Genomic DNA, 12,886 nt, shown 5'->3' with positions numbered 1-12,886 from the left:
TATATGCATGTGATATAGTTGCATAATGTGGTTAATGTGGACTAAAAACAATGGTGCTTACTGATTTTCTACTGTTAACTTCCTTCTTTAATTGTGCAAAAGTGGTAGGACTTGTCTCTATCAGGAAAATAAGTCCTAAGGAAAGAAACTGTTTTATATTTCTCTTTTCTCCTCATATCACAGTGATGATCACATAATAAAGCCTCAATAGACACTGGTGGTATGGTTCCTGATTCATCTACTACCTGTCAGATTATGTTACACCAAGCCATAGCAACCCAGTCTCTCTCAATTTCTTTCTCACACTAACCCATAAACAGGTGTTATGATTATCTCACAGAACTACCTCCTAGAGTAGGACATACTGCATTTTAAGTCTGACTGATGACATAAAACAATCCCACTGTGATAGTTTTACTTACAGCTTAGGTTTGAGATATACACTATGGTTACTTTAATTTTGAATTATAAAATGGAAGAAATCACACGTTTACTGGGTGTTTCTGCCTGTAACTAAAAAAGAAATTACATTGTAGAACCATGGCAGTGCTATTGCTTTACTGAACCTATTTATGTCTAACCACATTGTTCATGCATTAACTAGTCAATTCATTCAAAGCCTTATGGCAGATAATGTCACCATATTGGTCAATGAAATAAAATAATTGAAGGGGGACAATAACTATCCTCTAGATACTCACAGTTTAATAAATGAATATACATACTTTTCTCTCTGGACTAGTAAGGGAAAAATTGTGACAAAGTCAGAAAATATAAAAATACCTCCATGTAAAGCAACAAGGCAACGGAACATGATGCATAAGGTTTAAGAAAAATGTATTTGTGTATATATTTTCCCTTATCACATTCCTAAAAACACTCTTTAAACATTTAAATACAACACATAACAGTAGAGGCTGGGGGCAGGTGCCTATCACACTGCTGGCCCTGACTTCTGTCTCCAGCCTCTACTATTGTGTGTGTGCCCATGGCTAGCCCCTGTAACCACATGAGTACGAGCTGACAGCCAAGGAACCCACAGCTGTTTGTGTACTTGGATCCAGTCCTAACTGCTGTCACAGGCCTGTGCTGCTGCGTGCACCTGAAGATTGGCCCTGTAGTGCAAACCTGCATGCTGCTGGCACTGACTCCTCTCATTGGACCTCAGCGAAATGCGTGGGTGTGCAACTAGTCCCTGCGAATGGACAAGTGCACACTGACAGTGTAGATTCCATAGCTGCTCATACACCCACAGTTGGCCCTAGCCCTTGCCACTGGCTGAGGCCCTTGCCAATGTGTGTGTGTACCTGCAGCCAAAACCCTGCCATCATGTAGGCACCTGCAGCCAGCTTCACAGCCATGAGCATACCATCAGCTCTGGCCACCACCACCACCACCAACCACCCTGGTCCCTTGCCTCTGAGGACCCCAATAGTTCTTAAAGCCACTCAGAACCCCACACAGCTCTTGTTATCAAGGATAACACTATTGTCATTGATATACATTTGAGCTTCCTGAGTCAATGAGACCTGCATCACTCCAAATCTCAAAATATTTGTGAATTTTCCAATTCTTGTTATCAGTTTCTAGATTTATACCATTGTGGTCAGAAAAGATGCTGGATGTGATTGGGACCTTCTTAATTTAACACTTTTATTGTGTGGCCTAACATATGATAGATCATGTGACCTAACATGATCTATTGTCCTTAAAGATGAAGTATCTGGTATGCGGGCTATAGTTGGGTCCTGTATTTTTATTCATTCAGCCACTCTATATCTTTTTTAATGGAGAATTTATTCCATTTACATTTAAGGTAATTAATGATAGTTATGGACCTCCTGTTGCTATTTGGTTAATTGTTTTATGGCTGTTGTAATTCCTCTGTGTCTTTATACTTCTCTTGCTCTCTTCCTTGGTGATTCTGATAATTTTCTGTAGTGGTATATTTCGAATTCTTTTTGTTTATTTTTGTATATTTTTAATAGGTTTGTAATTTTGTGATTACCATGAGGGTTTTATAAAATATCTTATATTTATAATTGTCCATTTTAAGCAGAAGTGAACTTGAGTTCCAATGCCTACTAAAGCTCTCTCCATTTTAACTCTCCTACATCTTCTACACTTTATGTTTTGATGTCCCAATGTACCTCTTTAATCTTGAATAGTCAGTAAAATATTATTGTGGTTATAGTTATTGTAATACTTTTGTTATATAACCTTTATACTATATTTATAAGAAATTTATCACCAACAAAGATTAGAATATTCTGGAGTTTACTACTGAGCTGTGGGTGAGCTGCATGGAAGCCTACAAGCAGGTCCAAAAGGGGCCTATGAAGCTGAAAGGCTTGCAGAACTTGGTATGACCAAGTGGAAGAAGATAAAGAGGGACGGGTGAAACTCATGGAAGCCATGAGAACAAGCAAAAAGAACAAGGAGAAGTGGCAAGGCCAGGACAAGATGACCCCCAGCCTACGCAACCTTCAAAAAGATTCAGGAAAGTGGCGGAGTCCTGAAAGGAGGTTGTGTATTTGCTTGGTACCTAGATGTGCAGCTACCCACTTGACATGAATGAAATGGGGTCCCTGGGGACGCAGGCTGCCACCAGCTCAACTCAGAAAGGGGCGAGGCGTTCATTCCATCCTTGCCTTGGGTGGCTATTCTCCCTGGCCAGGCAGGCTGAGGAGGCAGTCTCAAGGCCACACACCTGCAAGTGGCTTCCCCAGGCCCTGGGTGGAACAGCATAAACCCCAAGCTTGAGGGGCTTGGAAGGACAGTACATAGAGGGCCCCAGAGGGTCTGCATGTAGCAGCTCCCCCTCTGGAGGCAGTTTATTCAGGCAGAGACAGCTGGCTGGCTGTCAACATGAGTTAGAGGCAACGTGGGGGTAAAATTATTTTCGTGGCACTTACACAGAAATCACCTTAATCTATAGTTAAACTCTCAATAGTTTCCAGTCCAAACTAAAAAGCTTCATCTTCAATGTGCTACTGAGAAACTAAAATAGAGTAAAAGGATAGTCTTACTTTAATCAAGTTCCAGAATGAGGGCACGCTGCTTTGAAAAGCACTCTCAGAAGAAGACACAAGGGTGTGTGTAAAGAATGTTTCTAGCAAATACCACAGGCACCAAACATAACCCCAGGCTGGCCTTCTAGTTCCCCTCGGTGCCAACTCACACTCTGGGTGAGAAGGCTACTTCGCCCAGCTGACTTGGGGACTGTCACAGTGCTCAGTGAGTATATCCAAGTGTCTGTTGAAGTCCTCCACGCTCTGCTTGTGGGTTTTGGAGGCTTTCTTCAAGATGCTTTCCAGTGACTTGCAGCAGAGCAGAGGGAGTACACAAAGATGACGCTTGCCATTCTCTCCAATCTCCAAAGGGGATTTCATTTGGCCTATAGATGTGTGTTAAATTAGAAACCTAACGCTCAGGCTATAGATTTTTATATATGCAGCTAGCACTTTTTTCAAGGAAAGATTAGGACGTGTTTTGTTTTGTTGTTTTTTTTTGCCTGCAGCCTCTGCACTGAACCTTAGCCACAGCGAGTCCTCCCAAGATGTTTAAGAACTGTTTTGTTTGTTTGTTTGTTTGTTTGCTATAGTGTTGTGGGTCTTGTGGACACAAGCCCCAATGGCTTTCAGTGCTAGGTATTTTGGGCTTTTATTCCTCAAATATAAATCTTAAAAGTTAGGACACTAGATGGTGTATCCAAACACTTCTCTCCTCAGAGAAAAGCTAAGAGTTATGAGCTCCTACCTCATTGCAGGTCCCTGGGATGCAGTGGGTTTTAGGGCCAGAGTATGTCTCAGACTTTCTTATCATTTTTATGTGTGTGGGATTGTGTTTTTGTTTTTGTTTTTCCTTTAGCCTAGGAATCACTCAGCTAGTTCCTGGAGTTTTTCAGAGGGAATTATTTTATGTGTAGCTGTAGACTTGGAATGTTCATGAGAGGAGCTAAATTAGGAGTCTCCTATGTCATCATCTTAGACTGGAACCCAGTAAGGCTTGTACTCAATGTTTTTAACACAGGCTTAATGACCCCACTACCTGTCTCTAGGCTTGTCAAGATAATGAAATGAGATATTTGGGTATAAAACACTTAAAAAAGAACGGGGCCTTGCATAAATATAAAAGAAGGTTGTCTGGCATGACTGAAGAAGGTTAAATTCCATAGTGGGTGAGAAGTGTATGCATATGTCTCATCTCCTCTCACTTCATGGCAAGGCATACACAAATAGCCCTCTTGTTTACGCAGCTGCAAATAAAGCCGATTTAGTCTAAGCAGTCTACCGTGGGCCAGGTGACTTAGAAATCCCAAAATTTGTTGCCAGGTTCTTTCTGAAAGAAAAACACAAGGTGACTGGCTCATATTCCAGTTGTTTGAGCTGCCAGATGACTCTTAAGAAACCAAAACAAAACAACTCCAGCAGCAGACAGAGAAGTCGCCTTTCTCCTCCCTCCCCATTCTTTCATTTCAATCTTTTGTGTGGTTTCCAGATTCCAAAAGTGTAAATAAAATATGTCTGTTCTGTAGTTTCAATTATCCAGTGCAAATTGGAAAAAGAAACTATAGTGCTTCTTAATCTTCTTTAAAATTTTCTTTTTGCAAATAATTTATTTCCAAATATCAGTGTCCTTGCATGAGTTGGATGGGGTGTGATGGAACAGAAGCAGGATTCATATCAATCTATTGCAGACAGCCTAATCAGAATAGGCACTTTCCCAGGATTTTTGTGATCACTAAGCTGGTGATAAAACTCTGAAAAGATACCTGAGGCATTGGGGAAGAAGTGCTTGCTACATTTGGGAGAAAAATATCTCAAAGAAATAAAGGGATGTTAAAAGTTTCTGTTTCCTTCTTTATTTCTAAGAAATATGTTTCTCCAAGCATATAGAATATCAAATTGAATTGTATTTTTATCATGATATATATTGTGTAAACAATTGAGAAATATAACTTTGAAATGTCAAATGGAATCTGACCCTTGTTGAATATGTGGATTTTAATATTTAGCATCATATTTTTCTTTTACGTTATATCTCTTATGTGTTTTGTACTGTTTCAATTTAGTGTACCAATTTCCCTTCTGTGGTTTTACAAAACAGTATTTTCACTGACTAACAACATTTAATAGTTTATTAATAACATTAACTCAGCCACATTTTACTGTATGCCAGCTTTAGGTTTATAAAAAAATGTGGGACATTTATATAGACCCAGTAAATACTCAATGTCAGTTGAGAGAAAGAGGGAGAGTAACAAAAGCATTTGGCACCCATCTGAAGTTTCTTTGAGATGTTTATGAATGCATATGACTTCTTCAGTCTATTAAGGGATGCTAGTTCAGCTATAGTGAATATATTGGCTTTCAAAAACAGTTTTGGAGTCTTGTGGTGGGGAATACACATGCATAAAAACTCCAAATATGAGTTTTGGGGATGCCATTTAGAATTTTATATTTTAAAATTTAATTTAAACATTGATCTTGAAGTGGTATAAACATTATTAGTTTTGATAAATTTTAGAAAACTAATCAGGGACTTAGTAAAGCATAAAGGGAAAGAATACCTAAGATTTTAAAGGCATTTTTTTATTGAATTATATTTTGAATAAAATCAATTCATCATGTTGTAACGTACCCCGCGAAACACAGACGGACGCCTCAAGAAGTCAAATTTAAGAGTCACATTTATGGCAATCTGGGACTTTGAGGGGTCATTTCCCAAATCTCATAGTAACAAGATGGTCGCAGCTCCAGGGTTATATAAGCAAAAATCACAAAGGTATTGATTACATCCCAGGGTTTGGAATGAGGAACCTGGTTTGCAAAAAAGCAGTTTACAGAAGCAGAATTAAGCATGTTAATTACAGTTTTGGGTCTCCGGATCACTGAGTTGACAGAAACACATTATCTGGGACCACTGGGTTGACAGGAACACATTATCTAGAGCCCTCGGGTCTTGAGACCACTGAGTTGCCAGGAACTCATTATCTAGAGCCATCGAGGCAATTTAGAGTAATTGTGCTGTCCTGGTTCCCAGGTACAGAGGAATGTGCTTTCTAAAACCAGTAAGATAACAATCAATGGGATAGTCATTCAATCAAATGGGATGATTTGTATAATTCAGAAAATCAGAATAACTTTTCTATTGTTAAGCCAAACAACAGGGTTAGAGTTAAACTGCAGTTTCTACCTGCGATGGCTGCTACCATACTGCAATCATTAATTTTATCTGAAGTTTTACTTAGTTCAATGACCAGATATTGATTTCCAGTTCCTCTCTAGTTTATTATGAGACATTCTGAACTGTCTTATAAGGGATTGTTTAAAAGTTTAAATATTACAACCCCAAGTACGGAAACACTTTTTAATATTTAGCTCCGAAAAAAGAGAAACAAATTTATATTTCTTTATACTAGCCCAAGACATGAAATAGATACTGAGATCTCTTTTTTCTTTATAGAAAAATAAAATAAAAAGAGGTTTAAAAGGAAAAAAAAGATTGTGTAAAAGTATATTTTATCTCCTGTGTTTGTGCTACTATGAATGTATAAGAGAATATAGAATAATGAAAAACAAACAAACAAAAACCCTTAATATGAATACTAGCATTTTTTTCTCTTTCAGCTCTCAGGAGAAGTGATTTTGCAGATTGCCAACGAACCAGTCCTGCCCTTTAATGCTCTTGACATAGCTTTGGAAGTTCAAAATAGCCTTAAAGGTAATTTTTCTTTAAATCAGAGTAATTTTAGAAAATGAAAAACTGTTCAACTAATTTTCAACTAGAAATGGATAAAAGTATGTAGTATACTAACTATGGTCATGCAGAGCCTCCCTCCCTATAGAGGATTATCATGAGAAAGGATGAAGAATTTTGGCTGCCATGGCAACAGGAATGAGGTATACTTATGAATAAGCGTAAGGCAACATGTAAATATTACCATGTTCTATTACCATCTTTTATCCAAATGACTTATAGTTTCAAGCTCTAGTTATTATTTATAGCTTCCATATGGAAAAGTATAGTTTAGGGATTTTTTTTAAACGTTGTACCTAACATTTAGTCAGTTCTAATAAGACTGGCCCAGAAGTTTCTCCTTGGGAATTAGTTTCTATAAGATATGGGCTCCATCCCATTTAGCTCATCCTAGATTAAGCATAAGAAGAAGATAATTTCCATAGTCTCCACTGCAATTCTTTCACATTCAAATATAGCTCTTTCTGCAGAATCTGACACTACCCTAATAATTACCTTCATTCTACTTTATCTACATACTAGAGGCCCAGTGCACGAATTTGTGCACAGGTGGGGTCCAGTTGACCCGGCCCCAATCAGGGTGGATCAGGGTGGATAAGGGCAGGCCTATTGGGAGGAGGACTATGGTGGGAGGTTGGCCTGCGGGCCCATTCTGATTGAGGCTGATTGGGTCTGGGCCAGCTGAGGGGAGGAGCCTAGGGTGATTGGTGGGCAGGCCCCATCCCTGACTGGGGTGGGAGCTGATTGGGGGTGGGGTGATCATGGGGAGGGGCTGTGGGCAGTTGGCTGGTCGGCCCTGCCCCCAAATGGGGTGGAGGGGGCCAATTGTGGGTCAGTGGGCCAATTGTGGCTCAGTGGCCAGGAGAGGGGTCAGTGGCCAGGAGAGGGGTGGAGGGAGCCAATTGTGGGTCAGTGGCCAGGAGAGGGGTCGTGGAAGGTTAGCTGGCCAGCCCCACCCACAATTGGTGTGGCGGAGGCTGATTGGTGGTGAAGCTGCCTGGGGGAGGGGCCCGGGGCCAAACGGGGTGGTGGGGGCCCATCTGGGGTGAAGCCAGGTGGGAGGAGGGGCTGCAGGATGTTAGCTGGCTGGCCCTGCTCCCTATTGGTGTAGGGAGGAGCAATCAGGGGCAGGGCTGGATGGGGAAATGGGCTGCAGGCCAATTGGGGTGGTGGGGGCTCACTGGGGGTGGGGCCAGCTGTAGGGAGGGGCTGCAGGTGGTTGGCTGGCTGGCCCTACCCCTTATTGGGGTGGGGTCAATCAGGGGCGGGGCTGGCCAGGAGGAGGGTCTTCAGGTGGATCTGGGTGGTGGGGGCCCATTGGGAGCAGGGCCGGCCTGGGGAGGGGCTGCAGGTGGTTGGCCAGTGCTCCCCCCTGCCAATCATGCTGGTTTCTTGGCCACAATGGGCATGCAACCGGTCATTCTGGTCATTACAGAGTTCTGGTCTCTGACTTTTTATATATAGAGATAAACCTTTAAATCAAGGTTAATATTATCTTTATTAACCAAATACTGAGGTTAGTATTGTCTTTAAAGAAGGAACCCTCCTTCTCTTTGAGTCATACATTTTATTATCTGATCTTTAATGAGTCATTTGTAGACATGTGCTTCTCAATACCCAAACTGATATTCTAACTCTAGGAAACCTTGGAAAGTAGATCATTCTAAAGAGCCAAATATTTTCAGTATCTCACAATTTAATGCCTTTTCTTTTGATAACCTGGCTTGTTTCATAACTGAGAGAATACTACAATCCTACCCACTCCCCCATTATTCTTATGACTTTTATTACAGTGGCTATAAAACTATGACCTGAGGAACAACTGAGCAGTTGTATACAGTGGTTTGCTTCCATACTAAATGGCCTCATTGCTCTGCTTTGGACTATTTCTCAGTCTCTATATAGTTGTCTGTTTGCTGTCAGTGTGACTCCTGTAACAGTCAGCCTGCCCTCAATTTCTAATTCACTATTTTAAGAATATTTTTGGCTTATACACTGACTTACGAAGTATATGGCATTTTGCAAATTAATAACAGAACTTGTATAAATAAAGGACAAAATGTTCTATGAATATTAGTAGTACCATTTCTGCAACAATTTATTTTAAACATCTATTTAACTTGTACTGTAGACTCTACTAATTTCTAGACTTAAGAAAATATAGTTGGTACTATGTATAATAATTAAAACTTTTAGAGAACAAAAGGAGATTATCTGTGTAACATAAAGATTTGTTCATCTGTAAAGGAATAACTGTCATTCATAGAAGGAACTACAAAAGGTATACTGTGACCCAAAGAAATTATATGCATAATAGTGGCCCAGTGTACAGATTTGTGCACATTGAAAGAAAATTAATTAAAAGAAATATTTTAAAATTGCTATTTGCCCTTTCTCTACAATAAGAAGTGTCAACCCAATTCACGATCGACAATGATGGATTGAAACACACGTGTGCAATTGGCGCCAGCAAGAGCTTTATATGTATCACGCACGTGCAAGTCAACTTAGCCTTTTATAGATATAGAATAAACTTGCCAAATTAGACCTGCTTTCCGATGTAGCTAAACTTTTTCTAGCCCAGTGAAGCACCCCAACTTCTCTTTCAGGTAATTGTCAGCAACACAGCAGTAAATATCAACATGAAACAGATTATTATTGCAGATCATGCAGGGAGATAAAAGGCTAAAATATTTAACTGCAGCAGTGTTTGACTGTATTCTGTGCAGTGAGAAAGCCTGAAGTCATTTTTAAGGTTCACCATTTCTTCTTTTCAGTTGAAACAAGTTTCTATACATTCTAAATCTCCTTTTTCCTCCTAATGAAAAAAAAAAATAGGATTCTACCCAGTCTCCAATCTAACTACTCCAGGACTTCTGTGATGATCAAATGAGATGAGGCATGGGAAAATGCTTCACAGACATTTACAAAGTATAAAATGTTTCCACCTGGCTATAAAGCAAGTGTGTTCCTGGGCTGAAGAAACAGCAAGGAGGCTAGTTGCTAGGGAGAGGAAATCAGGCATTGTTACATGACGTCATTACCTGGTGCCCACAGTGACCGTTTCCGGACTGGACTGGGCTGTGGGCCACATTTTGCATCAGGGGGTCTCAGCAGCATTGGCTGCGATTTGGTGGAGTGTCACTCTAGGGTGGTGACGGAGCCTGTGTCGCCCTTGGGGGAAACCAAGTGTTGCTTTGTTGGAGCCAGGTCCATGGTGCTATTTCTTTTTAAATGGCCAGTGCATGTCATGCAGCTCCTGTGTTGAGTGTCTGTCCCCTGGTGGTCAGTGTGTATCATAGCATCCAATCAGACGGTTGAAGGGACACTTGCATATTAGCTTTTTATATATATATATATTCATAACTCATGGACATAGACAATACTATGGTGAAGGTCTGAGCGGGGGGATAGGAGCAGGTTGGAGAGAGGGTTAATGAGGAAAAAAAGGGCTACATCTATAATACTTTCAATGATAAAGATACATTTTTAAAAATTTTAAAAAGTATTCTGTGCAATACTGGCATCACATGATAGAGTTATGAATGATTTACAAATTGATTTTCTAAGAAAAATATTTGATGATAAACATATATTGCATTTGTAATAAAGACAAAGTTTTATTTTAATTTAAATAAATAAAATCAGTAAAATCCTAAAAGTATTAGCATTATTGTAATTTTAAATTTTAAGCTCTATTATATTTTCAACAATTGAGTTTATTTTTAAAAATCCATAAGGAAACACAATATTTTAATCTATTAGCATCATAATTAATATATGAGCATTTCAAATAACAGGCTACTTCTGAAAGTCAAATAATATCCTAAAGGCTCATTGTTAGAATTATATTATTACTCTTGTTTTTTTGAGTAGTTAGTGATCCCTTTCAAAATCTAAAAAAAATATGTTCTCTCTCCCCCAAAATTTCACATATACAAAAAGTCTGCTACAAAGATTTTACTGCAGGCCAGATACCACTAAGTCTATGTGAACCTCTCCCTCAAACCCAGGGTTGTCAGTGTATGAGCCAGGAGCATTTTGGCTCCTTGCTGTTATAGCGGACTGCTTCAGCTTTGTTGGAGAACTTTTTCTTGATTGTTGGTTATTTTTGAGTTTTGTTTTCTTTTTATGTGAAACTCCTTGGGTCTCCCTATCACTTTCACTCAGAAACATGCAGCCAGACTTGAAATGTACCTGGTATCAGAAATAAAAACAAGGCAAAGCAAATCAAAATGTAAAAAAAAAAAATAGGAAAAACATTTTTTTAACATGACTTGGGTATAAATATTTGATCACAGGGATATGACAGGTCACATTTAATCCATGCATTTCTGTATTTTAGTAATCATGATTCAAACTTATTTGCTCTGTGATATAGTCAAAATGTTATTCAAATGTTTGCTAAATTGTACGCAACTTGATGTACCTGGTTTATTTTGACAACTTTGGTTATAACCTTATTTCTAAAAGAGAATAATTGAATATAATAATGGGTGACTAATGGACACCACTTAATAACAACTAAATTAATCTTTCCGTTTTAATTTTAGCTGTAATGCTGGATGATTTCATTAGCTAAACAGAATTCCTGTAGCCAAATGAAACATATAATTTTACTGCTAATACAAGCTTAGATTGTTGATATGTTTTTTATTTTGTTATGACAGTTAACAGTGATTAGTCTTCAGTTCTCAATTATAGTGTTTTTTTAAAAAGTGACCTTTAGGTCTGAGCTATAAAAGGCTATGACTCCTTTCCACAAAGAGTTTAAATATGAAGGTCTCTGAAACCCAATTGCATTTTCAACAGTGTAATTTTTACCCCTTGACAACCAGCCATCTTGTTTATTTATTACACTAGTTTATGGTAGCAGCAGACCATTCTCTTTCGTTCTCACAACCACTGGAAAGAAGGGTAATTTTCCAGTGAATAATTGTTTGAGTTGATTTATTGGATGGTACTTTGAAGCTTCTTTTGGCTGAGTGACCTTGGCTCTTAATATGTAGTTAATGCTAAATGCATAATAGTTAGAGAATGAATATGTATATGTAGTGCATGCAGATGTAGTATAAATGGTGACTGATAAGATAGGAGCTTCAGATGTATTTGTGAGAAAAGTTATATCCAAAAAATTTACATATAAGGCATTAGTACTAGTTTGCATGGGCAGGAGAAGGTGTGAAGAATAAAGTACCACCACTGAACCTGGAATGAGACTAAGGAATGAGCAGTTAATAACCTTATTAAATTTACTGTTTCTCACTTTAACCATTTTTTTAATGTAAAAGAACTTCAAAATCATTAATGACTATATAATTTTGATGCCTTTTTATTTTTGTCAGGCTTCTGGTTGTTCATTATTTAGCACTAGAGGCTGAGTGCACAAATTTGTACATGGGAGGGGTCTGGCCGGCCCACCCCAATGGGGGTTGGTTGGGGGCTGGGCTGGCTGCGGGGGAGGGGCTGTAGGCAGTTGGCCAGTAGACCCCTCCCCCGATTGGGGTGTGGGAGATGATCGGGGGCAGAGTTGGCGGGGGGAGGGGGAGCAGGAGGTTGGTGGAGCTGATTGGGGCCCCAATTAGGCCAATTGGCCACCACAGTGCTCGTCATAGCGACCAGATGTTCTGGTTGTTCTGGTCGTTCCATCGTTCTGGTCGCTTGGCTTTTATATATAGAGAGAGATTATTGTAAAAACTACAAATGACCAAATAAAGTAAAAGTCACTTTCATTGCACTAGCCTGTTTGGCTCAGTGGATAGAATGTCGACCCATAGATTGAAGGGTCCTGGGTTCAGTTCTGGTCAAGGGCACATACCTCAGTTGCAGGCTCATTCCTAGCCCCAATTGGAGCACAAGTGGAAGGCAACCAATGGATGTGTCTCTCTCGCATTGATGTTTCTCTTTCTGTCTCTCCCCTCCCTTCCACTCTCTCTAAAAATCAATGGGAAAATATCCTTGGGTGAGGATTAACCAGAAGAAACCCACAAAAAAAGTCACTTTCATTTGGTCTGCCAATGTATACATTTATTTAGTGAAAGCCAGATTCAGGAGGAAATTATTTCAAACACTGTGGCTTGTTGCCACCTCCCAATTATCTCACTAAATGTGAAATGGTTCTTGG

General features: G+C 39.4%; 1 protein-coding gene across 1 annotated transcript in view; it reads left to right on the top strand.

The window, feature by feature from the left end:
* Positions 1-12,886, top strand: part of NAALADL2 (N-acetylated alpha-linked acidic dipeptidase like 2) — a 796,115-nt gene that overhangs the window by 735,247 nt on the left and 47,982 nt on the right. Inside the window, exon 12 of the mRNA XM_070403625.1 lies at positions 6,633-6,726. Within this exon, the coding sequence (XP_070259726.1) occupies positions 6,633-6,726 (94 nt within the window). The remainder of the gene's footprint in view (positions 1-6,632; positions 6,727-12,886) is intronic.

Source organism: Myotis yumanensis, unplaced genomic scaffold (assembly GCF_028538775.1).
Source record: "Myotis yumanensis isolate MYYU_CA2020_CCGP unplaced genomic scaffold, mMyoYum1.0.hap1 SCAF_2, whole genome shotgun sequence".
Classification (NCBI taxonomy): domain Eukaryota; kingdom Metazoa; phylum Chordata; class Mammalia; order Chiroptera; family Vespertilionidae; genus Myotis; species Myotis yumanensis.
Note: the sequence above shows the minus strand (reverse complement) of the source record. Positions and strands in the feature narration are given on the sequence as shown.